At 42.1% G+C, this 23,284-nt stretch overlaps 1 protein-coding gene across 4 annotated transcripts in view; it reads right to left on the bottom strand.

The window, feature by feature from the left end:
* dmd (dystrophin) overlaps positions 1-23,284 on the bottom strand; it is a 96,530-nt gene that overhangs the window by 25,182 nt on the left and 48,064 nt on the right. Inside the window, exons 25-62 of one of the 4 annotated variants that reach the window (XM_049753387.1) lie at positions 22,466-22,611; positions 21,310-21,410; positions 21,116-21,227; positions 20,667-20,780; positions 20,444-20,599; positions 20,209-20,379; positions 19,360-19,542; positions 18,839-18,970; positions 17,455-17,604; positions 15,204-15,365; positions 14,779-14,889; positions 14,539-14,712; positions 14,306-14,461; positions 13,498-13,668; positions 13,151-13,330; positions 12,901-13,023; positions 12,667-12,837; positions 12,430-12,552; positions 12,206-12,340; positions 11,807-11,959; positions 11,185-11,355; positions 9,429-9,551; positions 9,170-9,342; positions 8,951-9,086; positions 7,481-7,656; positions 6,996-7,143; positions 6,723-6,836; positions 6,368-6,517; positions 6,192-6,290; positions 6,021-6,117; positions 5,760-5,929; positions 5,346-5,463; positions 4,895-5,106; positions 4,616-4,770; positions 4,330-4,519; positions 1,802-1,974; positions 1,547-1,703; positions 509-620 (exon numbers count right to left, since the gene is read on the bottom strand). In XM_049753387.1, the coding sequence (XP_049609344.1) occupies positions 509-620; positions 1,547-1,703; positions 1,802-1,974; positions 4,330-4,519; positions 4,616-4,770; positions 4,895-5,106; positions 5,346-5,463; positions 5,760-5,929; positions 6,021-6,117; positions 6,192-6,290; positions 6,368-6,517; positions 6,723-6,836; positions 6,996-7,143; positions 7,481-7,656; positions 8,951-9,086; positions 9,170-9,342; positions 9,429-9,551; positions 11,185-11,355; positions 11,807-11,959; positions 12,206-12,340; positions 12,430-12,552; positions 12,667-12,837; positions 12,901-13,023; positions 13,151-13,330; positions 13,498-13,668; positions 14,306-14,461; positions 14,539-14,712; positions 14,779-14,889; positions 15,204-15,365; positions 17,455-17,604; positions 18,839-18,970; positions 19,360-19,542; positions 20,209-20,379; positions 20,444-20,599; positions 20,667-20,780; positions 21,116-21,227; positions 21,310-21,410; positions 22,466-22,611 (5,598 nt within the window). Of the gene's footprint in view, positions 1-508; positions 621-1,546; positions 1,704-1,801; positions 1,975-3,345; positions 3,636-4,329; positions 4,520-4,615; positions 4,771-4,894; positions 5,107-5,345; positions 5,464-5,759; positions 5,930-6,020; positions 6,118-6,191; positions 6,291-6,367; positions 6,518-6,722; positions 6,837-6,995; positions 7,144-7,480; positions 7,657-8,950; positions 9,087-9,169; positions 9,343-9,428; positions 9,552-10,160; positions 10,188-11,184; positions 11,356-11,806; positions 11,960-12,205; positions 12,341-12,429; positions 12,553-12,666; positions 12,838-12,900; positions 13,090-13,150; positions 13,331-13,497; positions 13,669-14,305; positions 14,462-14,538; positions 14,713-14,778; positions 14,890-15,203; positions 15,366-17,454; positions 17,605-18,838; positions 18,971-19,359; positions 19,543-20,208; positions 20,380-20,443; positions 20,600-20,666; positions 20,781-21,115; positions 21,228-21,309; positions 21,411-22,465; positions 22,612-23,284 lie in introns of those variants that run through there. The other 3 variants (XM_049753388.2, XM_068649914.1, XM_049753391.2) reach the window with 3 other exon arrangements.

Raw genomic sequence — 23,284 nt, forward strand, 5'->3', positions numbered from 1 at the left:
TTATTCATCTATGCCAACCATGTAGTAGTAACAGGCAAAATAATTAAATGTTCTTCCACTGGATGACTGAAGGTCAATAATTAACCTGTATATCCACTTTTTGGAGTTGTGTGCCGTGAAAAGTGTCTTGGCTCAATATAGGTTGGGAAACACTGTTATGGAGTACTGATGCATGGATGCAACAAAATTGATGATTGATAGAAAGCCAGTATAGTACGTGCCATGGGTCAGGCAAAATAGGCTCCAGTTTGCTTGTGAGTCTACAAAAGTGAGGACAAGCAGTAGTATATATAAAAAAAAAAGGGACAGAGAAATGTTTTTGAAGTTCCTCTTTTAAAGTCACCTCACAACACATTCCTTTTCAACAGCATGACTTGCACAATCATGCCCTCAATGATTAACACTTTTTTTTTTTTTTAAACATCATTCTTGTTTTTTCTAAACATCAAAGTAAGTCACGTAGCCTGAAAGGTGCCTGTGTGTTGAAATTAATTTTGGGGTATGTTACCTCGCTGCTCGGGTGATGGCTGCTCTTGGGGCAATTGGGAGAGGAAGACTCCAACATCATCAAGCGCTTTGGTCACGACAGGCTCTTTGGCTCGTACATCCCGCCTGAAGCCCTGCAACAAGACATCCGCACGCTTCATTTGGACATGCAATGCAAATCTACATTGCGATGCGTTTTGGGGGCAAAACAGAACTTGCATAAAATAGGATTTTAATTGAACCTGCAGTACTTCATTTTCCATTTACTCATGCCTTTGATTTGCATAATGTCACAGCGACTTGGAGTCTGATTCTGTTGATAAAAATACAATGTAATGGTTTGGGGGGTTGGACAATTATTTGAGAAGTAAACTTATAATTTATTATTTAGGGACCATACGGCATTTTTACTTTTTTACAAAAAAAGTCTGCTGCTTGTTTTATGGTCATGTGACCTTTCTACTATATGCTATGGGTGAACATTTTTGAAAAGGTTTTCAAAAGTCAGCAATGTTGATGAATTGTTCCTTCGTCACAGTATACAGTGCTTGTCCTCCAAGCTCTTATCTACCCCCCCTTTTAACCAACCAACCAACCAACCAACCAACCAACCAACCAACCAACCAACCAACCAACCAACCAACCAACCAACCAACCAACCAACCAACCAACCAACCAACCAACCAACCAACCAACCAACCAACCAACCAACCAACCAAAACATTCCGTCTGTTTTTCTTTAAAATCAAGCTTTTCCTTCCACTTGATGTTAGAATTATGATTCGCCAAAAGCTGTAATGAGTCTATGCTACAGTAGCCCATAAGTGATTAAACAAAACGCCCAGGGCAACAAAACGGCAAAAAAAGGTGGATGCCGCACTAACATTAAATTTTGATGTCAAGTAGAGGGCCACAAAGTATCATCATGTGGGCTGCAAATGACCCCCGGGCCACAGGTTTAAGACCACTGCCAAGCAAACACTGCATTAAATCCATTGTCGGTTCAAGTCAAATTTTGCCAAGTACATGTGTACTGTATGACAAGTGCGGGTCAACCTACCCGGTGAGTGTCCAACTGGTTCTGGACAGCAGGGACATCACCACCTACAGGCATCTCCCGCTCCAGCTGCTGAGCTTTCAGCTTCAACCAGTTCAGCAGCTCCTGCAGCGACATATGCAGCCTCTTCCAAGGTGCCATTTCTGAGTCCAGGTGAGCCCTTTAGAACCCAAACGGATACTCAATCATCCCTACACAGGCATTCATTAACCAAGTGAACATATTCAAAGCATCTTTTTAAGTTTGCCTTTCCTTCACCTCATGCTGAGAGTCTTGCTGCGCAGATCAGTCCAGCGTTGGTTCATGTTGTTCAAACGCCTGTGGAGGAGTACGGCATCCTCGGAGTCCTCCAGTGAGCTCAGAACCCTCTGGCCCTTCTCGTCAAGGGAATGGTATAGCTCCGTGTGGCCATCAATCTCAGCCTCTAGGTCCTGGGAACACGGAGATAGTCATCATGGAAACACAGCAAGAGGCTTTATCGTGCATTTGACCCATCAAATATGCAGAGAAATTGTGGCACATTTGAAATCTAATATGATGTCATGCACTTGAGTCTCAAGTTTCAAGTGCATGTTGAAATCCCCGAGAAAGAAATTACGTAATTAGGGCTTCAGTACATTAGCGAGCGTGCCCCCTAGAGGCTGTGAGCCAACGACATCAAAACAATCCAAAGGGATCATGCAATGCTTTGACATCCCTGTCACCGGAGTTGTATAAATTTTCAAAGTTGGAATCTTCCTATGGGAATCTATAGGAAGAAGCAAAATATATGGGATTTTAATCTAGTTGAGAGAAATACGTATATTGAGGCATATTTTCGAACTCGCGACTAAAACAACCAAATTTCATGCAAATGCAATCAGACATGACAAGCTCATTGCCTGAAAGGGTTACGCATGAATGCTGAGGAATAGGCTTGACAAGTGTGAAGGAAGATGGTTTTTTTATTTGCATGGTGAATAGCATGTTTGTTTTTGGAGGAAGAGGTCCTCATTTCATTTAACATTTTGAATGTGACTTTGTTGGTACGTATGATTGGATGCACGGGTGCATTCATGTTAGTTTTTCCAATGGGTAGAATCAGGGTTGTTTAACTAGAGGTGCAATGATTACTCAATTAATTGACTCAAACTAATTGATTAGCAAATTATTCTATTATTTTCAGAAACTGCTTAATCTCTTAGATGCCCTATTTGATTTAAATTTTTTCAAATCCTCAGAATTTCAGCATCTTGTCAGTAAAATAAAAACTCTGATTTGTGTAGTTCTCATCAAAAGCAGTCTGATTACCTTATTTTTTTCCTTTAAAATCAGACATTTGCAAACATTTACTTTTACTTTAGAATATTTAATTAATTTACATTTGTGCATTTTGTGCATTGTCAATTGAAAAACAAGTCATGTAAAAACATGTTTTTCATTCAACTCGTCAGTTTCGTTATAAAACAATCGATTAATAAAATAATCTTTAGTTGTAACCCTAAACTCATCATTAATAATTTTGTTCTTCAATAAAAGCATTGATTATTCAATAAAAGGCTTGATGATAAAAGGGAAAGGCTAGCATACTCCCACGTGACAATTAAAATATTCAGCAGTTAGTATCTTTATTAGTTTTATTAGCAAAGAAACGGTAAACTTGCATAAAGCTCGACAACATCCATTTTGATTGTTGTTAAAATAGAAAAAAACAATTATTTCTAGACTAAAGAAGAACAACAGTTGATGGAAAGCTGACAAAGTATGAAGACTAGTCGATGAGCTCGGAGAAACAGAGAAGAGAGTTTTATTTTTTTGCCGACCTGAACTTGGTAGACCTTTCTTCGTAACATGCTGAAAAAACGTCAGGAGTCCCGCATGTAAACAAGGAAAGAGCTGCACCATCTATAGTGTCTTGTCGTTCAGGAAGATTAGCTCCCAGTGGGTGAAACAATGCCATCTGTTTAGGCGTGTACTTATATGTGTGTGTGTGTTTCTCTATGTGTGTGTGTGTGAGAGCGAGAGTGTGAGAGAGAGAGAGAGGAATGGAGAGAGAAGTGGACAAGAAGCAAAGAAATGAAGGAAGACATAAAAAAGAGACAGAACTTGAAAGGATGCAACCATCTAGGAGCGCACTCATTTTCCAATTAAATGTTATCTGCCCGCAGTACTGAAGCATGTGTGTGTGTGTGGGTGTGTGTGTGTGCGCGTGTGTGTGTGAATCCCCCTGGAAATGAGACTGTGGTGCAATCCGCCATTCTAATTGGGCACAGAAGGCTATCTCAGCAGTGCATACAGGGCTGCTGTTGTGCCCAAGGATCTGCCAGTGTGATGTGAAGGATGTGTGAAAAGGCAGGAATTTGAACCAGCATGTACCGGAAAATCATTTCCCAAAATACTTTTATGTGTTCACATATCAATTATGCGTAATATTCCGCCAGAATGTGCGTGTGGGAGGGTCAAAGGTCAAAATCTGTCCTCTGATAGAACAGAGCTTTCACTTTTCAACGCCCACAAAGCTGTGGGGTCTCCCCACCCCCCCATTTGTCTGACAGGGGCCAATCAGATTTCGACATGTTGCCATTTCAGAATTCCTGTCGCGCCAGCCAGGGCGGCAAGTCGAGACTTGGGGCCTGAATCAAATCATGAAATGTTTTTGCAAGCCCAAATGACCACTTCGCAATTTGGCATGTTTCAAAAGGTTTACACTGTGAGTCTGCTTTCTCCTCCACACAAGTTAGGATCATAGACAGTCGAAAAAAAAAAAAAAATTACAACAGTATGTGAATTTGCGAATGGTGACCAACCTTCCATTGTGCCAGAAGATTGCGGGCTGCTTCAGGATGCTCTGCCAGTTTCTCTTCATTGGTGGCATCTATTAGAACATTGCATGTTGTCTCAGCCTCTGTCAGCCAGTTTAGGAATTTATCTAGATCCAGGTGGAAATGTTGCAAAAGCTTCAGAGCCGTTTCCAAGGCCGCCTCCCTCTCAGAAACACTGGAAAGGTACAAACATACACACCGAAGATTTAAAGAGGCTTTCTTTTGGATCCAGATGTAAAAAAATATAGATCACAAAAGTGCACGCACGCACCGCATGTTGATGTGTGTCCAGATGGCCATCATGTTGTCATTAATTTGGGTCACTTTGTGCGTGTCGTCGTTGGAGTATTGTGTCAACAATTTGTCGGCCAACGCATTGGTGTTATCCACTTGACCCTGCCACTGTCGCAGGTCGTTTGCGAAGCCCTGAGGGGAGCAAAGTTAAAACCAACAACAATAATATAAAACAAATAACAACAATAATGAATTACTAATCAAGTAGCAATTAGCTGGCACAAGCAGGAGTGACCAAGCTTTGTATCGAGCACACCTTAATTTCAGCATTCTGTCTTGCAAGAGCATCCACTGTGTAGGTGACCTCCTGCCAGGACTCCAGCCTCTCGCTGGCCCGCTTGATGAGAGCCTCCGCCCTCTCTTTGGAATTCAACCACTCAGTGGAGTCCTGCAGCATGTTGTGAAGCTGCTTGTTCCTGGCTGAGAGTTTGGCCAGAGAGTCCTCCCAGTGTGTCTGAAGCCGGTCAACTACCAGACAAAATGTCACGTTAGCGAATTCCACAGGATACGTTTTTTGTCACGAAAGGTATCTTTAATTAAATCAAATATGAAAATTCATCCAACACTATCATGCAAACGTTTCTGCCCATCAACTTGTATTGTTTTAGTAAGACGTCCATGCCATGCTGGATTGTTTACTGCACTTCTACTTAAGTACAGAATAATTTTTTTTTTGCCACCTCTAACCAATTCGGAATGTTTCTTACTGCGCTCAGTGATAGCGTTCCGTGTGTCCTGGTTGCTGCTTTTGTTCTTTAGGTTCTGGGCTGCAGTGACTTGTCTCTCCAGCAGAGGGCGACGCTGATCTAGCTCCTGCAGGGAGGCCTGGACCCAAAGTAACAACCTTTTAGGTATTTCTGCATGTCAATTGGTTACCGTCCATGACTGAGGATAAGTGGTTTGGAAAATTGATGGTTTGATGAATACAGATGACCCCTGGTGCCAGGCTTGAGAAAAATAATATCGAACCAGTGCACCACCGTACCTCCACGTTTAGTAATCTGAACCCCTCAATGAATGAAGAAATTGATGGTGAAGGATATTTTTAGGTTCTACTAAACAGTAGGGTACAGAAGACCACTCCATGTATGCTTGGATAAAAGCGAGTGCGAGTTGGTGACCTTGAGCTGGCCAATATTTTCATTGATGTCATCCAGGTCAGCCACCACTACGCGCTTGTTCTGCACCATGTTGTCCAGCATGGTCAGCCAGTCGGTGAGCTCCGCCCAAGACTTATTAAACTGCGCCAGGGCAGCAAAATCAGCCTGGGAACTCCCTGTGAGCATGTCACCTGGAGCACACACAAAGTTTCATATCAAATTACATAGAAATTAGTTCCAAAAAACGCAATGTTGCCTTTTATATGTCTTTTGACGGCTTACTGGATTTCTTGGCCACAAGGAGGTTTTTTCTTTCCTGATGCTGCCTCAACAACTCCAAGATGATAGTCCAGTCGTCTCTCATCTTCATGAACTTGACCTGTTGCAACCAACACATAAAATTCAGCATGTTCAAGGTGTGCTTTGCATGCATCTTGCATTTGATTGTCACACCTTATCTGACTGATGCGGAGTAATTTCTTTGTACAACTGATTTATTCGCTGAAGAACGGACTCAACTTCGGGCTGCTTGACTTGGACTTCCTCGATGAGCTGCCAGAATATACGAACAATGTGCATTATGTACACAGGTCACCACGCACATACTGAAATGTGTGTGTGTGTCCTACACCGGGTGGGGGCTCATCTGGACTGTGTTCCAACTGAGTTCTGGTTCTGGACACCCAGACGGACAGATAGTCCAACTGAACATGAAGCCTTTCCAATTCCTTGAGCAGACTCTCAATTTCCATTTGTCGTTCAGGCAGAGCCTTGGACACCTAAGTGAAGACAAAGTGGTGCATAAAAAGTTACCACTAGACTGCATGACCACAACCTTCATTGCATCACAATTGTTTGCGTGCTAGCCTATCTTGTTATAAGGAGGACAGCGTTTCTGTCTGTTGAGATCACAAGCTCGCTTTAAATTTGAACAACCCTTTTAAATGACACAGCTACAGAGAATTCTGATTTGTGCATGCTAACCTGTTCCCAGCGAGTGTTGATGATCCTGATGTCTTTTTGCTTGTCAGAAGGAATCTGTCGCATGTTCAGATCCACCACTGCTGCTTTCTTGCTGGGAAGTTCCTCCACGCACATCTGACACACAAATGAAGGAATATACACACACTCAATTCAGTAGATGTAAAAAAAGAAATTGTAACATGCATTAAGCATAAATGCTTTTTCAACAGTAAAATGCATTTTAGACAAATATGGACAGTGGGCAATTTTGGAATGATGATAAGGTGTGGGTACCTGCACTTTGCCCAGCGTGTCTCTGATGTGTTGAGGCTCAGCAGGCCGCAGAGGAATGCCCAGAACACCCTCTGCCTTGTCGAGCCAACCCAGCATCGAGCCCAGGGTCTCCTGTAGATGTGCCGCTGTCGTGTGCGCTTCTGCTGATCTGCAGGACAGGACGTCGCTGGTAGCGTTGTTGTGCCCATTGTTTTCTCCTTCCCCCCCCGGTCTCTCAACTTCTATTCATCTACCCTCTCAATCAGTGGTGCTGGTGAAATGACGTGCACTATAAATCACCTAATGATTGCATGAACAGGAACTAAAATGTCAACTAATGAGGGCTGACTAATAGTGTGCAGAAAGGAAGGCGCCGCTTAAACATAAACGTGAGCCACGGTGCAGTAGAAGAATGCATGTTGACAGAGAAAATGAAATCAAATCCGGACAAATTGAAGTTTTGTGGTTCTCCAAATATGGTTGCCTTCACACACGCACGCACGCACCTTCTCTTGCGCTCGTTGAGCTGCTCGCAGACATGTGCCCAACGAGCATTTAGGAATTTAAGTTGTGCTCGGAGGCGGGAGACATCATCTGGCGTACTCATCCGGCTGATGTCCTCGCCCGCAGAGGTCACTTGGTTCAACACCACTTCCTGCAGTGGTATGGCTTCTGTCAGGTCCTGTAAAAGCACACACGCACACAATTTTAGATTTTTTACTCATTGCTCTCAAATGGCTGGAGATTTTGTCATTATGACACGATTCCTTCTTAAATCATAGAGAAGCTCCCAAATTGCATTGTTTTTTGCGATAGTTTTTGTAGCTGGCATTTAAATTTTGCACCAGATGCAATTAAACTGCTCCCGTAGATTATCTGTTAGCGAGAGCAGTCAAGATTTTGCAGTGTGCATAAACCTCAAGTAAATCAGGCCCTAAATAGGACAGTAGGACTAAATCAAGAGCTAGTTGGTCTCATGCCGAACATTGCTGTTGCTTTAAATCCAGAAGTTGACAAAAGATCTGTGGAGAGCTTTAAAAATAAATATGCAGTCAATGCATTCGAAGAGGTTGGGGGCAGATTGGGCATCAACTAGCAGATGGTCTCCGATGCATCACTGTCTGTGCATAAGGAGCGTGAGAGCTGATCACAGACACCCACAAAGTGGACTGGACACATTTCTTTTGATCAGCAACTTCAGCTACCTTGGCCAACTTGTGCTGGCTATCATTCAAAATCTTTATGGTTTCTAACTTTGTTAGAGGACAACCTGCCTTGACAGTTTGGGCTGCAAATTATGCCTAGTAGTGGACGTACTTCATTATCTTGGCTATTTTATGTTGGGTATCATTTAAAATAAACAGTTGTGATTCCAATTAAAAGTTTTCACAAACGTGATATATTCCATTTTTTAAATTATAGCATTTCCCTCGTCTCCCTCCTTTCACTTTTGTCTTGAGTAAATAAAACACATGCTTTATTGTATGCTGTTCTCAAACCTCAACCTCCAAAAAAAAACCTCAGCTCTTCAACGACCACCATTGTGAAGAACATAATACAGTGTAGAAACAATTCCTAAAAAGTATATTTTACATTATTGTAAGCCAATGAACATGTTCACTGCGCCTAAATATCAGGAAAATACAAACAGGGTCCAAATAATGTTTTAATTAAAACGTATGTCACATGGAAAGTGTACCAAAACAAATGTTTAAAAACAAGCATTCCATAAAGATGCAATGCAAATGTGTTGAATTTAAAATTCAAATTAATTAGAATGCAAGGGAATTGGCAGTGATACTTTTGCATGCCACAAGAGAGAGCCAGTGTAGCATTAGTGGTAATCGTACCACACAAAATCTTTGCGCGAGGTATCAATACGGAATGAGCGTTTGAAGTATTATGTATTCCACATCAAGTGTCTGTACTAAATATACAGTGAATTTGTATTTCTACTGAGTTTGTGTATGCAATACCCTGAGGTGCTGCCTTTGTGCTGCTGGCTCACTCTCGGCCATCTTGAGTGCACCCTCAGCCTCATGGAGCCATTCCTCAAGCTCCCTCTGGTCTGCTACAAACTTCTGCCACTTGCTGTTGCAGTCCTGCCAGCGCCTTCAAGTGCAGTAACACACACACACCAATCAGTTCTCTTCCAACCCCTGCGAATCATCTCCCTCGCGTTTCTTCTTGCTTACATGAGCCGGTCTTTGTGCAGCTTATTCAGTTTGTCCCAGTTGGTTCCAAGAAGGGTGGCACTTTCGTGGATCCGCTGGCCCTGCATAGGTCGAGCACTGGATGCCGCTTCCTGTCTGCGAGACAGCGCCACCTCCACTGGACCACGTAGTTTGTCAATGATTCCCTTCACTTCCTGTATGAGCATAGCTCGAGGTTATAATCTACTTTTTAAAATGATGTTTCCCAGGTTTGTTGGTGAACCAGCAAAGTGGCACTTACCTTTAGGCAGTGCTCCTGCTGAGGTAAATTGTAATAAGCTGCAGGCCAGTATTCTGGGGAGTTCAGTTTGAAGTCCGCCTCGGCCACGGAACGTAACAGCGCCTGCAGCTCTGCCAGGTAATCCTGCAAATGCACACAAACACACACAAATGAGCATGCACCATATTAACAAGTCCAGAGTTGAGCATGTGTCCCACAAATATAGAGCTGATTAAAAAAAAAATCTATTATTCTAGAACACAAATTACTACACACAATAATTCATGCAATTAAATGACCTTTCTGAACTATATACTACAACAAAGATGTTCAAATTCCCAGACTACTACTATTAACACATTTACGCCAAAGGGCGTGTGAGTGTAGATAATGTTGGCAATTTTGCTCTCAAGTGCATCCCTCTTAGGTGTGAAGTGTCTGGGCTCACAAGTACATGACACTGACAAAAAGATACTCAAGTTCCTTTGCTTTCACGATGACCCTTCATACTTGGACATAATCCACATCTCCACGTTCATCCCCAACATAAGAGCCACTTAAGACTAACACAACACGAGGTATACTGACCAGTGAGGAGTTAGTCAACGACAAGTTGCATTTTAGTGACATACATTTTATCTGAGAAGATGCAATATGTTCTCAGATCAAACAAATCGGATGTACATTTTGCCCAAGCTCTTCACAGTAAGTGTATGTGGGTGGATGCACATGGTTAGATGAAAGGGTACATACGTCGTCAGTGATTGGCACAGCGGCAGACTGCGAAATGTTGGTTGGCATGCGGTGACACAGAACCACACAGAGAAACCAATGAGATTCAAAGTAACATTTAACACTTGGTGAAGAGACTCAAACAGGAACTGCCATTAGAATTTGACCAAAGTTATGACTGAAATAACTAAAGATTAATAATGGGAGAAAATAGCAATCGAGGGTCAACTGCGTGGAAGCATTAACTCTCATTCACTGCCATGGATGTTCGTCTTTATCAACTGGAATCCAACCACTTACTTCCATTAGCCAATTTTCAACAGGTAGGTGTAAAAAAGGGTTTCATACAGCTTGTCTGTAAAATTAGGATTTGTAAACTACTGTAATGACTAATAGGTCCCTGTAGGTGGCGGTGTAGCATCGTTTTGAATTTTAAGCACAGCTTTTGCATTGGGCCAAAACCTCAGATCTCATCATAAGTAATTTCTTTTTTTTTTTTTTCCTTTTACTCTCCACACCTGTTTGTGTTATTGTTTATGATTCACTATTATTGCACTCTTTCCCAATGCAATGTTAAGGGTTGCGCAAATACGCAATTTTTAGGGTCTCCTGAAAAGTGATAATTGCGGAGATTCAAAGAATCTAACACCAGCGATATCTGACAATTGATTTTACTTGTTTGGTATAAACAGCCTATATTATAAATCATACTATATTAACTTTTATATATTAACATGACCCAGCCATGGAGCTTGTTGATGGACCGATTCATTCAATCACAGGAGTGTGTCCTGTATTTATTTTATTTTTTTAAACAGGTGTAAATACAACTACATTCTATTTGAGTCATTTAAATATATCTGCAATTCCCATGGATGTAAACATCTTGACACCAGGGCTTTAAAATAGGACATTCGAGCGCACGGATGGCAAGTGTTAGTAATAGTCAGCTACTCACACAGTGCAGTAGGAAACTTGCGTTAGTATGGAGTTTCAATTTTTCCGTTAGCACACAGTAGGAGTGGCGGTGCCTACTGGAACTCACACATTGTCTTTGAAAGGGTTTGAGCTTGCTCTCCACCTCAGCCCAGCGTGTGTTGAGCTGGAGCTGCCGAGGCTCCACGAGACTGGCGGCTCCAGCCTCTGAGAGCTGATTGGCTAAGCCCTGCAACTCCTTAAGCGCCTCCTTCTTCTGGGACATCTGTGAGACAATTTCCTAGTGGGCGAAAACCAACCAAGGGCGTCATTGATTTATTGATTTATTGTGGGAGGAGCAGTCAGCGACTTGTACGGGGAAGCATAGTAAGACAAGTACGGCCGGGACAGTTCTTGAGACTTTATTAGCATTGGTGATGAGTACAATCACTGGAATGTGTTGTGTGGGTAGGGAATGGGACAAGAAAAAGCATGCGGTCAAAAATAAAAGAAAGCAGTGAGGAATTTCAGTGACGACAATGACAGGCAAGGCTGATGTCCACTTAGCGAAATGTCATAGTGATCATCTGAAAGTGAAAGACAAACATGTAGAGTCAGGAGGGGGAGTGAAGAATAGTGTGGAGGGAAGAGGAGGGGGCTTCCAAGAAACAAAATAAAGCAAGAGAATTGAGCACTGAGTGTGTGCGTGTGTGTGTGCGTGTGTCTGTTTGTCTGTGCGCGTGTATTGTCACCTTGACCCTCTCGCACTCAGGAGGGTCGGGCAGCTGGTCGACACTTCGCTGGATGTCGTCGAGCCACGCCAGCAGGTCATGCGACTTCCTTCGGTACTGGTACCACTGGGGGGCGATGGCGAGCGCCTTCCTGTTCCTGAGCACGCGAAGGTCCTGCACATGTACACATGGCTCAAAGACTCACATAGACTGTATTTACATCCTTAAACTGCTGGGTTAAAATTGGATGACCCTGTAAGTTGGGTTAGTGACCCAACTTTGGGTTGTTCTGCAAAAAAACAGCCTTTGGGGAAGCATGGATGTACCCTAAAAATGAGATCCCCAAACTGTTCGATATGATTTCAATCTCATCTTACTGTGCACATGAGAGCAATTTTTCCAATTTGCTGTGCCTGTTACCTTGACAGTGTTGTACTTGTTGCCGAGCTGCTTTTGTTTCAGTCTTATCTGTTCTCTCTTGTCCTGATCCGGGGCTCTCTTCTGCAGATTCTCTCCCCTCAACAATAACTCCTTCACCGCACCTTCCTCACAGTCCTGCAGCCCCCGGACACACACGTGTAATGAACTCTTTAGAAGTTGAAATGTGGCAAAGATGATACAGCGGTTCTCCCTATTTCACTGACCTTGCCTTCCTGGAAGTCCTCTTCCTTGAGGTTTTCCCCTTGCTTTGCTTCTTCCTCCAGGAGATCCAACCAGATTTGAGCTTCACGGTGGTACTGCTCCAGTTCTTTGGCTGATGCTGCCGTCTGAAATGCGTTTTTGTCGGGAAAGATTTTGTCAGCACACTACACAATGAAGCTGCCATAAATATAACAAAACAAGCTCTTAGGGAATTATCGCTGATTGTTGTTGCGTCCCACCTGTCCGGAGGCGATGCGTTGCGCAACCGTGTCAAACCTTTGGGTCAAAAGCTCCACTTTAGGCCCCACTTGGGCCTGGCAATTCTCCCCTCTTGTTGTCATCAGCTCTTGTGCCAAACTTTTCACTTCCTCCATCTTTTTCCTCGTCAGCTCCAACTCCGCACGCAGTACCTGTACAGGATATAGTATATCCAAAATTGCTGACATGCGTATAATGGGCAAAAATATACCCACCCTTAGCGTAGCATCATTAGGTCCCTGGTTGTCGATCTCATCCATCTTTTGATTCGCTCCGTCTATCCATCCGTTCACTTCCTCAATCTGTCCATCTAACTTCCTCATCTGCTGCTGGTAGGCCTGAAGACAAGGAGACAGACTTTTGTACTAATCATGCTACTTTCAGGATGACTTATGTAATTTTTGCTCTGACGAGAAAAATAAGCTGGTCTTAAATGAAAAACGGATATTTGACGTGCAGTCCCACCAGCAGTAAATTTAGCCATTCCTCCGCTCGGGATGTGACAGCAATCCAGTTGCAATGCAGCAGGCTGACTTTGTCGTCTACCAGGCTCCCGTGGACCCGAAGAACGGCTTTTAGGGCTTCGGCCAGCTCCACCACGGCCTGCAGCTGCGGCTGACGCTTTTCTGTCTCACCATGGATGGACTGGATGGAAAAAATTGAGTCAAGTACATGCATGAGTAATTGATATTACAACGCGGCTTGCAATTGAAAACAATAAAAACACATTTTGTCAATTATGCGAAGGAAATACTTTATGTGACAGACATAGTGTCAAAATGTGCTAATATTCCATTCTGTAACAAGTGTACCTGTGCCCACGCCACTTCAGCCTCAAGGTCACTGGGCATACCGTCGACAGCAGAGCGCCTGGTCAGCTCGGCATCAGTGGCGGCGAGCCACTCTGTCAGCCCATTGAGCTCCTTGCGAAGCTTCCTGGACAGCTTCAAACTCTTCTCTAGCTCCAGTTTACTCTCTGTTATCTGTGCAAAACAAAATTGACAGAATACTAAATGACAACAATTTCTACCAATACAATTGTGGATATAAATTCCTCTGATTCAGATTCATTAAATGTCTAGCACTTTAGCAACCATAAATAAAAATCTCAGCCAAAAAACAAACTTCAACGGCCACAAGAATTTCCATATTTGTTAGACATTCTTGAGAAAAGTATCCATTTAAAGTGCTATTAAAGTTAAACATCAAAGGATTAACTCTGTTCTTGTGTTTTAATTTTTCTTTGGCTTTTTGTGACATTTTGGGACACTTTTGGGACAATTTACACACCAGACATTTCAATACAAATGCTGCATCAACACAGACAAATAATAATTTTCACAGACATTGATTCTTTTGAAAATCATCTTAGTTTGTGTCTGCAAGACTGTATTATACTGCGCCCTTGTGGCCAAGACGTGCACACCAGATGCGATTTCATTTGTCATTACTAGTATATGGGTGCGTGCTATATTTCTTATAAATGTTTTTAAAAAAAGGTTTTGCAAAACCCGGGACTAATTTTGGTTGGACTGCATCATCTCAGTATTTACATAAAGATTGTGTGGCGATTACAAAGTCTAGTAAGTGTGTGTGATGTGTCTGCGTGTGTGCTCACACCTGTGCTCCAAGCTGGTTGTAGAGCAGTTTGAGTGCTGTCACACGCTCGTCCAGCTCTTTGGGATGCTCAGTCTGTTGCCTCTGCACGATCTGCCTGCCTGTTTTGATCACCGTCTCCACCTCGCCTTTCACCTCGCTCAGCACCTTGTACAACTTCTACAAACCGCAGAACAGAGGGGGACATTATCGGCTTTTGTCCGTCAGGTGATCCAACCGTGAGCTTCAACACGCACCATGCACTGCTCCAGTTGAGACTGCACCACGTCCTGCTCTACGCTGCGAATATCCAGCATCCCCATCTGACCTTTGACACCGGCTAGCACTCGTTCGCACTCGGCCAGGCGAGCTTCAAAATTGGCCGGCTTCTGGAAGAGGCGGAACCTTGTCCAGACGTCTGTCAGCATTTTCTAGTTTGGAAATACAGTGTATGAGTACTTTTGCCATTTGTGTGTGTGTGTGTTTAAAAGTGGCACCTGTGTAAGGTCTATCTGCCCAGTCATCCTCTGGGATGGGTCCTTTTCCTGATTCTTCCTCCTCATCTCCTCCAAGGATGCATCATGGCCACTCAAATCTGACTGGATCTTCTGCAGTGTACAAAGTGACAGCATTTTATAATTAAGATTTGAGATGAGATTCTTCACTAGAGTTGTTTCTCCCTGTTTGGACCATGAGAGGTCAGTACAGAGTAGCAAGAAATGGAGCCACTGTACCAAACATAAATTTTACAGCAGCACTTACAAGCGCGATATAAATAAAGTTGTATTGTATAAAATTGCCGTTTTCGATTACCAGTAATTGTTAAGCTGCATTTCACACCGGCTTCTTCAATGTTGGGTGAATATATCCACAGTAAATGCTCATAAATATTCAGGTCATTGAATTGATGGCAACTGGCTACCTGAGCCTCCTGTGGTATCTGGTTAGCATCAATGTTGTCAGCCAAGTAGGCCCTCAAGTGGCGGTCAGTGTTGGCCAGCGACTCCTGGATGGACTTGAGCGTCTTGTCATTCTCTTGGGCCCACTGGAGGTTCTTGGCCAGCTCCCTCTGCCTGAGGGATGCCTGGATAAAATAGCAGTTGAATTGTCCCATGAAAAGATTGTAAAATATAATGCTATCATGTGACTTTATCTTACTCTCGCATTAGAATATATGGTGAATCTTGTGTTTCTTTTTTAGCAAATTCTGTTTTGTCCAAATACACTGACATTTCAACCCAAAGCCAAATACTGTAACCCCTATTTTATTTTTTTTGTATATCAGCAGCTAACAACAATTGCATGGTCAGTTACTTGTCACCTCCCATAGTTGTAAACATTAATCCCTGCACGTGCTAGCACAGATGATAGTGCTAAACACAACACAAGATGTTCAGGCTGCTCCAACGATACTAAAAAAAAAACAAAGTGAGTGATGCATGGCAACAACAAATCTGCTATTACAAGGCAGCACGGCCTTTAAAAGTTATTATTTGAACTCGAGACTTCTAAAGGCACAAAAGCCATTCTGAGTCATTTTTGCTACAAAGGAACAGACACACACATGACCAAAGCAAACACAACCCACCGCCTGCAGGCTCCCACGCCCGGTGTGCGCCCTCCCGCCGCATGGACTCCGAGGCATCTCTCTCATGTCAACGTTACCATTGACAAGAATCACCTTCCCTTCCTGAGCGATTGCTTAGGCGATTAGCAGAGTCTGATCACTTACATCATAAACCCGTTTAAAGTCATGTGTGCCCCGGCCAGGCAAACTGTATGCATGCTAATCCCATACAGAAGGATCATCACCAAGTATAGCACTCCACCCCCCTCCTCACATGCACACATTTATTTGACTGGTGGGCTTTCAGTTTCTAATAAATGAAATGAGAACTTGTGCGATATGAAATATTCACACAAACACAGAAAACAAACATCCCCCGCGGTAGTGCGCTGCTTCACTCTCTCACTTAAGCGGCTGATGTGTTGATGCACAACTGCCAATAAGCACTTTTTGATTTCACAAACATGGTTGTATTGTGAACAACTCGCGGGATATTTTAGAGTACGTAAGGGCTGGTTTATTTGTGCAGGGGTTTTAAATATGGGACCTCGGTATAATGGGATTATATACTTATCCTACCGCGTCAGCCATTATTCTGGACCTTGGCAAGAGATGTTATTTGCACTTGCACCCCTTGTATCTTTCTCTGGATCAGAAACGTTAAAAAAAATAAGAGCTATTGTAATGTCACAGTAGATGAAGCTAGAAGCTATAAAGTAAATTCAAAATAGCCAACTTCCTGTTAGGTTGGCATGGCCAAACTACGAAAAAAAAAAACCCCACTAAGAATTATATATTAAATTTTACACAGAACAGAGCAAAAAACACAATTATTATGTTTAAAGGGCTAAACCAACAAAAAGACTTCTAATCTGAACCGAGCGAAAAATATGATGTATTGCATTCACATATAATCATTTTGTCATTCTTCCGTATCAACATTTATAAATTTCACTTCAAATTAAATGAAAGAGATGCCTTCACTGATGAGGGACAACAGTGGGTTTGCGATGACAGCTCTCATCTCATGAGTGTCTGGATACACGCACACCCCAGAAAATACACACAGAAATACGAGAACGTGACAAAAGCGCACACACAAACGTCTCAAATGGGTTGACAAACAAAGGGAAGCTTATCAGGCTGCAAGGAGAACATCAATCTGGTGCTCTTGTGAAGGGGGAGCAACCCGGCGGGGTTTGAGTACTCTGTGTGTATTTAAACGTGTGACTATAATCTGCTATGAGGGACAAATGCAGTGGCCAGAAGGAAGGCTCAAGAAGAGGAGGTAGGGAGTTGGTAACAAAGTGAGTGAGTCATGAGGTAGGGGAAGCAGATGCCATGGCTAGCCATTTGTATACTACTAATGCAGTACAAGCTCCCAGGCCCTTCAGATGGCGCAATAACAGATGAATAATTGGTGTTTTTTATAGCCAAACTGTTATGGTTCTACTTTTCAACATCCTTCATTCAAAAGTCAACGTTTTTCACCAGCAAGTTTTAGAATACTAGGTGTTACTGCAACCGTGACCATGATGTGGCTTGTAAAGTTTCACACCCCTAAGGATGAATAAAATGGATAAAGTGCAAAGTCATCATGTCTCACCCTCGCCATGAGCTCATCCCATCGTGCGTTGAAGGCGTCTAATTTTTGCTGAATCAGCTCATCCAAAACACCGCCGTCCATCAGAGTCTGGGCCAGCTCCCGAATCTGGTTTCTGTTGTGCTCAGGGTGTTGCAGGAGCACCTCCAGTCCCTGTTAAAGCCATTCAATTAGCATTCATGCAGTGTGTGCCTTGAGACTATTTTGAATGTCATGTCTATCATTTGCCGTTCCAGAACTTTATAAATGATTCCATTGTGTATTGCGATGTGATTACACTGGCGATCCATTTTATTAGGTACTACACCTGCTCTGTCTAAGGACCTCCACAGTCAGAGAGATATTCATTTAATAGTATGGGTACAATGGTCAATGGCTAATTCTGATCAGAAATAGCCGTATGTGTCTCTTAATATATTTTTGATCCTGACTTCCAAATCATTTTTTCTAGCACTGAGTTTTTGAGATATTTGCCTTATTTTGTTTTTTAAGTTTGACTTGTAAACCTACTTACACAATACGGATTTGATAAAAAATTGTAATTTGTAGCTTTGGCATTTCAGAAAAAAATAAATGTTTTGCTAAACCTAAAGTTGTAATATGTAGCTTTGCTGTTTCAGAAAAAAATCAATGTTTTGCAATACCTAACCCTTAATTCATAAATATAACTAAATATATTACATATACTGTATTATGATTATGATTATTATTATTATTATTAGAGGTAGTAATACTATGATGTGCTAGAGAAAAATAACAATCAGAATCAGCACAAAACAAATCATCTTTAATCGTATTTTTTGCATTATTATTTTTTAATACAGCATTATGCACTTTGCTTCGTGTACTTGGGCGTCACTTATTTTTCTACCCATTGCTTTCATTTTTCACTTAAAGATTATTCATCTATTCTAACCTCAAGGCTTATGAGATGAAATACTTGAGCGTCTACATTGTTATACTACACATAATGTAGCTTTTAGAGTGATTGTTTTGAGAGCACAAGCGTGAATGTGAAATGACGCACATAACCTGTGTGACGCATGTAAATTGAATAGGATCCACTCCACTTCAAAACAACCGACATTGCCTTGACATTACATGCACAGGCAACAGGAGTGTAACTGTTCTGACTTTATTTGAGACCATATCAATTGCTGCTCGGGAGCCAGAGCTTTATCTCACTTTGGCAAGAGACCTAGTGGGATCCAATTATACAGAAGCTTATTTATTTATTTTTAATTTTTAGCTTTGCTCTTATAATAAAGACAATAAAATACAAACACTCCCAAAATGATTTCTCCATTGTACGGTCATTGTTGTGCAATACAATTCTTACTCTTGCTTAAGCTAAGGGGGATGTTGTTTTATTTGTGCTCATACTCACATCTAGTGCCTCCTGCAACTCTGCTCCTCCTTGGAGGTTCTCCGTTTCATCAAGTTTTTGCTCCAGCTGATCCAGGAAGGCGTTCTCCTGCTCCAGGTAGGACAGCAACTCGCACCAACACGCCCAAACCTCCTGCATCATGCACCAGCCATAATTAGAAATACCTTATGAATTCATTCATGGAAAAAAAGTATGAGTGAAAAATGAGTTGGTAGAAAATGGGGTCGTAATTAAAATATCTTCTCTTTAATCTCCACCTCACTGATAAGCACCTCAATTTCTGTAATGAAATGTTTGTTTCCTGGTTATTTATATATTGCTGCCACAATTGGCGGTAGAGACATTGATCAATAGGTTTTTCATTCATGGGTGTTCAATTTTCCCTCACCTTTTATGTGCAATACATTTTAATAGATCTTTTTAAAATTATTTTTTTCCTTTTTCAAGTTCAAGAACCACTAACAGACAACCAGCCACATCTTTACTCACTTTTTCTGTGACCAGTTAAAAAGTAACATCACCTCCAGAGTTTTGCATTTTCCATCCAGGCGGCTGCACAGGCGCTGGTAGTTGACCTTCAGCACATCAAGCTCAGAGCGCAGGGCATCATGAGCAGTGGGTGGCGCCTTGGCGATGAAACTATTCACACTGTCAGTCAAGAGTTTGACCTTGAGCTCCTTGGAGTGGACCTCTTCCTGGGCTCTCTGGTGGAGGAGAAGCAACATGGTGGATATATATGGTGGAGGAAAGGAAGCTGAAGAGGGAAGGATGCACCATCAAACACATCACACTTGACAAAGCCTTGTGTGCCACACTAGTCTCGCCCACACATCCCTAAAGGAGGAATAGAATGCTTTATAATAAAAGGAGCACAAGGAGAAGGAATGAGAAGTCACAAGATTACAAAACGCGGGGAAATTCCATTTTCAACTCTTTCGAGCAAGGAGAAGGGCTGAACGGGAGTCTTGTGGGAGCCCTAAAACTGGCAACAATCCACATCACAAATACATTACATTATGTTAAGTAAAACGATGCAGCTGGAAAATTGAGGGCCGAAGGGTCCATGTGAACAGCTTTTGATTATGCCAACATCGATTAATGCAGGCATATGAGACATTACTGACTCATTTAAAAAAACAAAAAAACAAAACCTGATATGCAAACGAATGATATCACAGAGCAATTTAAAGGAAACTCATTATGACTATAAAATGTACTTAAAATGTGGGCCTATGGTATTTTGGCTTTTATTACCATTGGTACAGAAAATAAGGCAAATTTGCGACTACTCAAGCACAAATATGCAAGCGTCCATTGTATATTATAACTCAGAAAGATCGTATTGAAGACTTTGTTGTATTATTACAGACCTTGAGCTCTTCTACAGCTTTGCGTAGTTCTTCAGGTGTTTTGTAAGTGAAGTCTCTCTCCAGGTAGTCTTCCTCTGCCTGGTTAATCCATTCCTGCATCTCCTGCATCTCCTTCCTCAGAGCCATGGTCTTATCCAGGCCACCTTTCAGAGCTGACTTCTTAGCATAAGCCTGAACGGAGGAAACATCACATGAAGACAGCAAGAAGTTGAATCGGCGGGACAAATGTACCCACCTGTTTGCAAACGTTCTCCCACTGGGCGTTCAGGTCGTCCAGTTCTTTCTGAATGTGAACGGCAAAAGGGGGCTCCGCCTCCTTCTTTAGCTGCAGGCCCACCTCGTTGATTCCGTTGACACTTGGCTGGATGGTGTGGATGTCGTTCACCAAGGCCTGCCCAATCAATTTGGGTCAGCATTTCAGAGGATTAACTCACAAAGGGCAATAGGATTCTTCTCACCGTGCATTGTTCCAGCTGTTTCTCCAGTGCTTCAGAGTCTCCGAGCGCTGGCCATTCCTCATTCAGGAAGACATCCACATCTGCCATCCACTTCTTTAACGTCTTCACATCGTTCTAATGGGAAAAGCTTGGTTAGGTGTAAAGGGCAATGGAGCCGTAATGAACTGATGGTATCGAGCGCGTGATAGAATTATAGAAGAGATATAGAATTCCACTACTTCCCATCTAGCCCTTCAGTCGTAGCATTAGCAGAGTGCAAACGTCAACGACAGTCCCCAGTAAAATTTTACTCGTGTAGTGCACCATTGTCCTTTTCCTAGTACCACAACATCACTAGTAGCTCATCACTGGTGGCACTAGTAGCACATTGATGTCAACTAGTGCAGTTTTGCACTCACTGCTAGCTTGCGATACATTCCAGAGCTTATGTGTGTGTGTTGCAGTCTCACCTCAAACTGCATGAGTTTGGCCATAAGCTCTTTGATTGTCTTGATGTTATCTGTCATCGTGGTGCCGAGTCGCCTCCAGCGTGACATGATGTTGTCCATTTCAGTGCGATACCTAAAAAAATAATTGAAAAGAGGGTTTTTAGGATTTTGTTGTATTTGAACCGTCAATTTGGTTTCTTCTGAAAAACTCTTACTTCTGACAGATTTCAGGTGGAGCTTTCTGGAACACTTGCTCCACAGCAGATGTCAGGTAGTCTACTTGCCCCTGGTGACTAGTCAGCGCTACCTGGAGCGCCTGGAGAAGTTAGGAGTATTACAACTTGAGAGCTATTATTTTCCATGGATATATCTGATGAAATAATAAAATCATTATACTTGCGCTTGAATATAAATCTCAATATTCAATTTTGGAATATTTCTATCTTAACTTCCCATGGAAATTAACCACAAACTTTGGTGAAATTGACTAGACATTGTTTACCCTTTTGCAAATACAACTGTGAACATGTTGATATTTGTTAGGAGTTTAGAGTGGTGTGTAGACAGCAGATATTGTCATCATTACCAGGGACTGTTTTGTTCCACCGGGAGTTTGCTCATCTGCCTCTCGTAATTACAGCGTTGCAGACAAACACACAAAGCAGGACAAGCGAGGCGGCTGGCTTGCCTGCCGCATGTTGAGCAGACAGTTGCCAATTTTCACACAGATTTCCGCTTAAAGGAGACATGTTATGCATATTATCTAAGCCAGCGTGGATTTTACTGCATACAAGCTTCACCGGGTTGTTTAATTTCACACTCCAGAGACCCAACTATTTGTATACAAGGAATAGAAATCAATATTCCATAGTGTGTCCCCTTTAAAGTTGAAACGCTTATTTGTGGTTGTCATAAAAATGCTAATTGGCTTTTTCAAAGAAATACATTGTTTCTTTCCTGTATTGATGGATACAAAGAATTCCATTAATAACATTTACCTCAAATTCACATTTGTGTGGGTTTTGTCCAAAAAAAAAAAAAACGTTCGGTTAATTGAATAAATTGGCTATTTTGTTTTAAATGTAGTAAAGTCTGCTAGTTCAGTGACATGTAACCCAGCACTAAAGTGCTTGTGGTAGACAATAAATGGATGTATGGATGGACGGATGGATGAGTCAAGCATTCACTCTAATCCTGTTGTGTGCCCTATAAAATGTATGCAAATTCAAAATACATTATACATGTCCTTTGTAGATTAATAGGCATATTTGCATGGTATGCGAACAACTGAAAATATGCTCTAAATATGCAATTTGTGAGGGAAGAGCACTTGTAATTAATTATATATAAAGATGAAATGTATCACCGTACCTCCATGTCCTTCAGTCTCTGCTCCATAATGGGATACTCGGTAACAGCGGTGGATGGGATCGCCAGTTTGGCCTCGCATTCCTGTAACCACGCTAACAGCGAGGAAATTGTCTCCTTATAGCGAGCTGGGGGCAAGCTCTCCAAAACTGGAAGAGCAAAAAGGAGAAGTTCAGTCAGACAATAAATATGCTGAAGCTGCTGTGTGCTAGAAAATGAAATGTAATCTTTCCTGCTAAATTGGACATTCAAGTGTGCTTAGTCAAAAGCTTCAGGCCAGAGAACATGATAATGGAACGTATGGTGCAGTTTCCATTTGTTAACAGTGATGCACATAGAAAATGGTTGAAATCCCCTAACTCTGACTGGAAGTGTGTTGGAATTCAGTCTGGGTTGATGAAACCTTTTTCCTTTGCTTGGTAGAGGAAAGACGAGATTGTCACCCATCACTCTTTGTCAGATTAAGGGTGACGTTGGAATATTAAAATGACACCGTCTTGAAATAAACGTTGGCAACCATCTCAAGGAGTTGTTACAATTGCTGACGTAAATACTCTGGACCCGCTAATGCGGTTAACGAGCGGCTCACATCAACTTGTTTCAGTTCTGACTTTACGTCACATAGCAGAGACGTAGCTACCAAAACATTTGCAGTCGTACTACATTTTTTATTTTATTAATTTTTATCTTAAAATTCAAATGTTTATTTTCTTTTTACACGGAAGGTACCTTTACATTTCGGAAGCGTGGAACTGGGAATGTGAAGTAAACATTTTTGGCTCACCTCCATGTTTTGGGATTAATTTAAACAAACCTCTGACC

Source organism: Syngnathus scovelli, chromosome 2 (assembly GCF_024217435.2).
Source record: "Syngnathus scovelli strain Florida chromosome 2, RoL_Ssco_1.2, whole genome shotgun sequence".
NCBI lineage: Eukaryota > Metazoa > Chordata > Actinopteri > Syngnathiformes > Syngnathidae > Syngnathus > Syngnathus scovelli.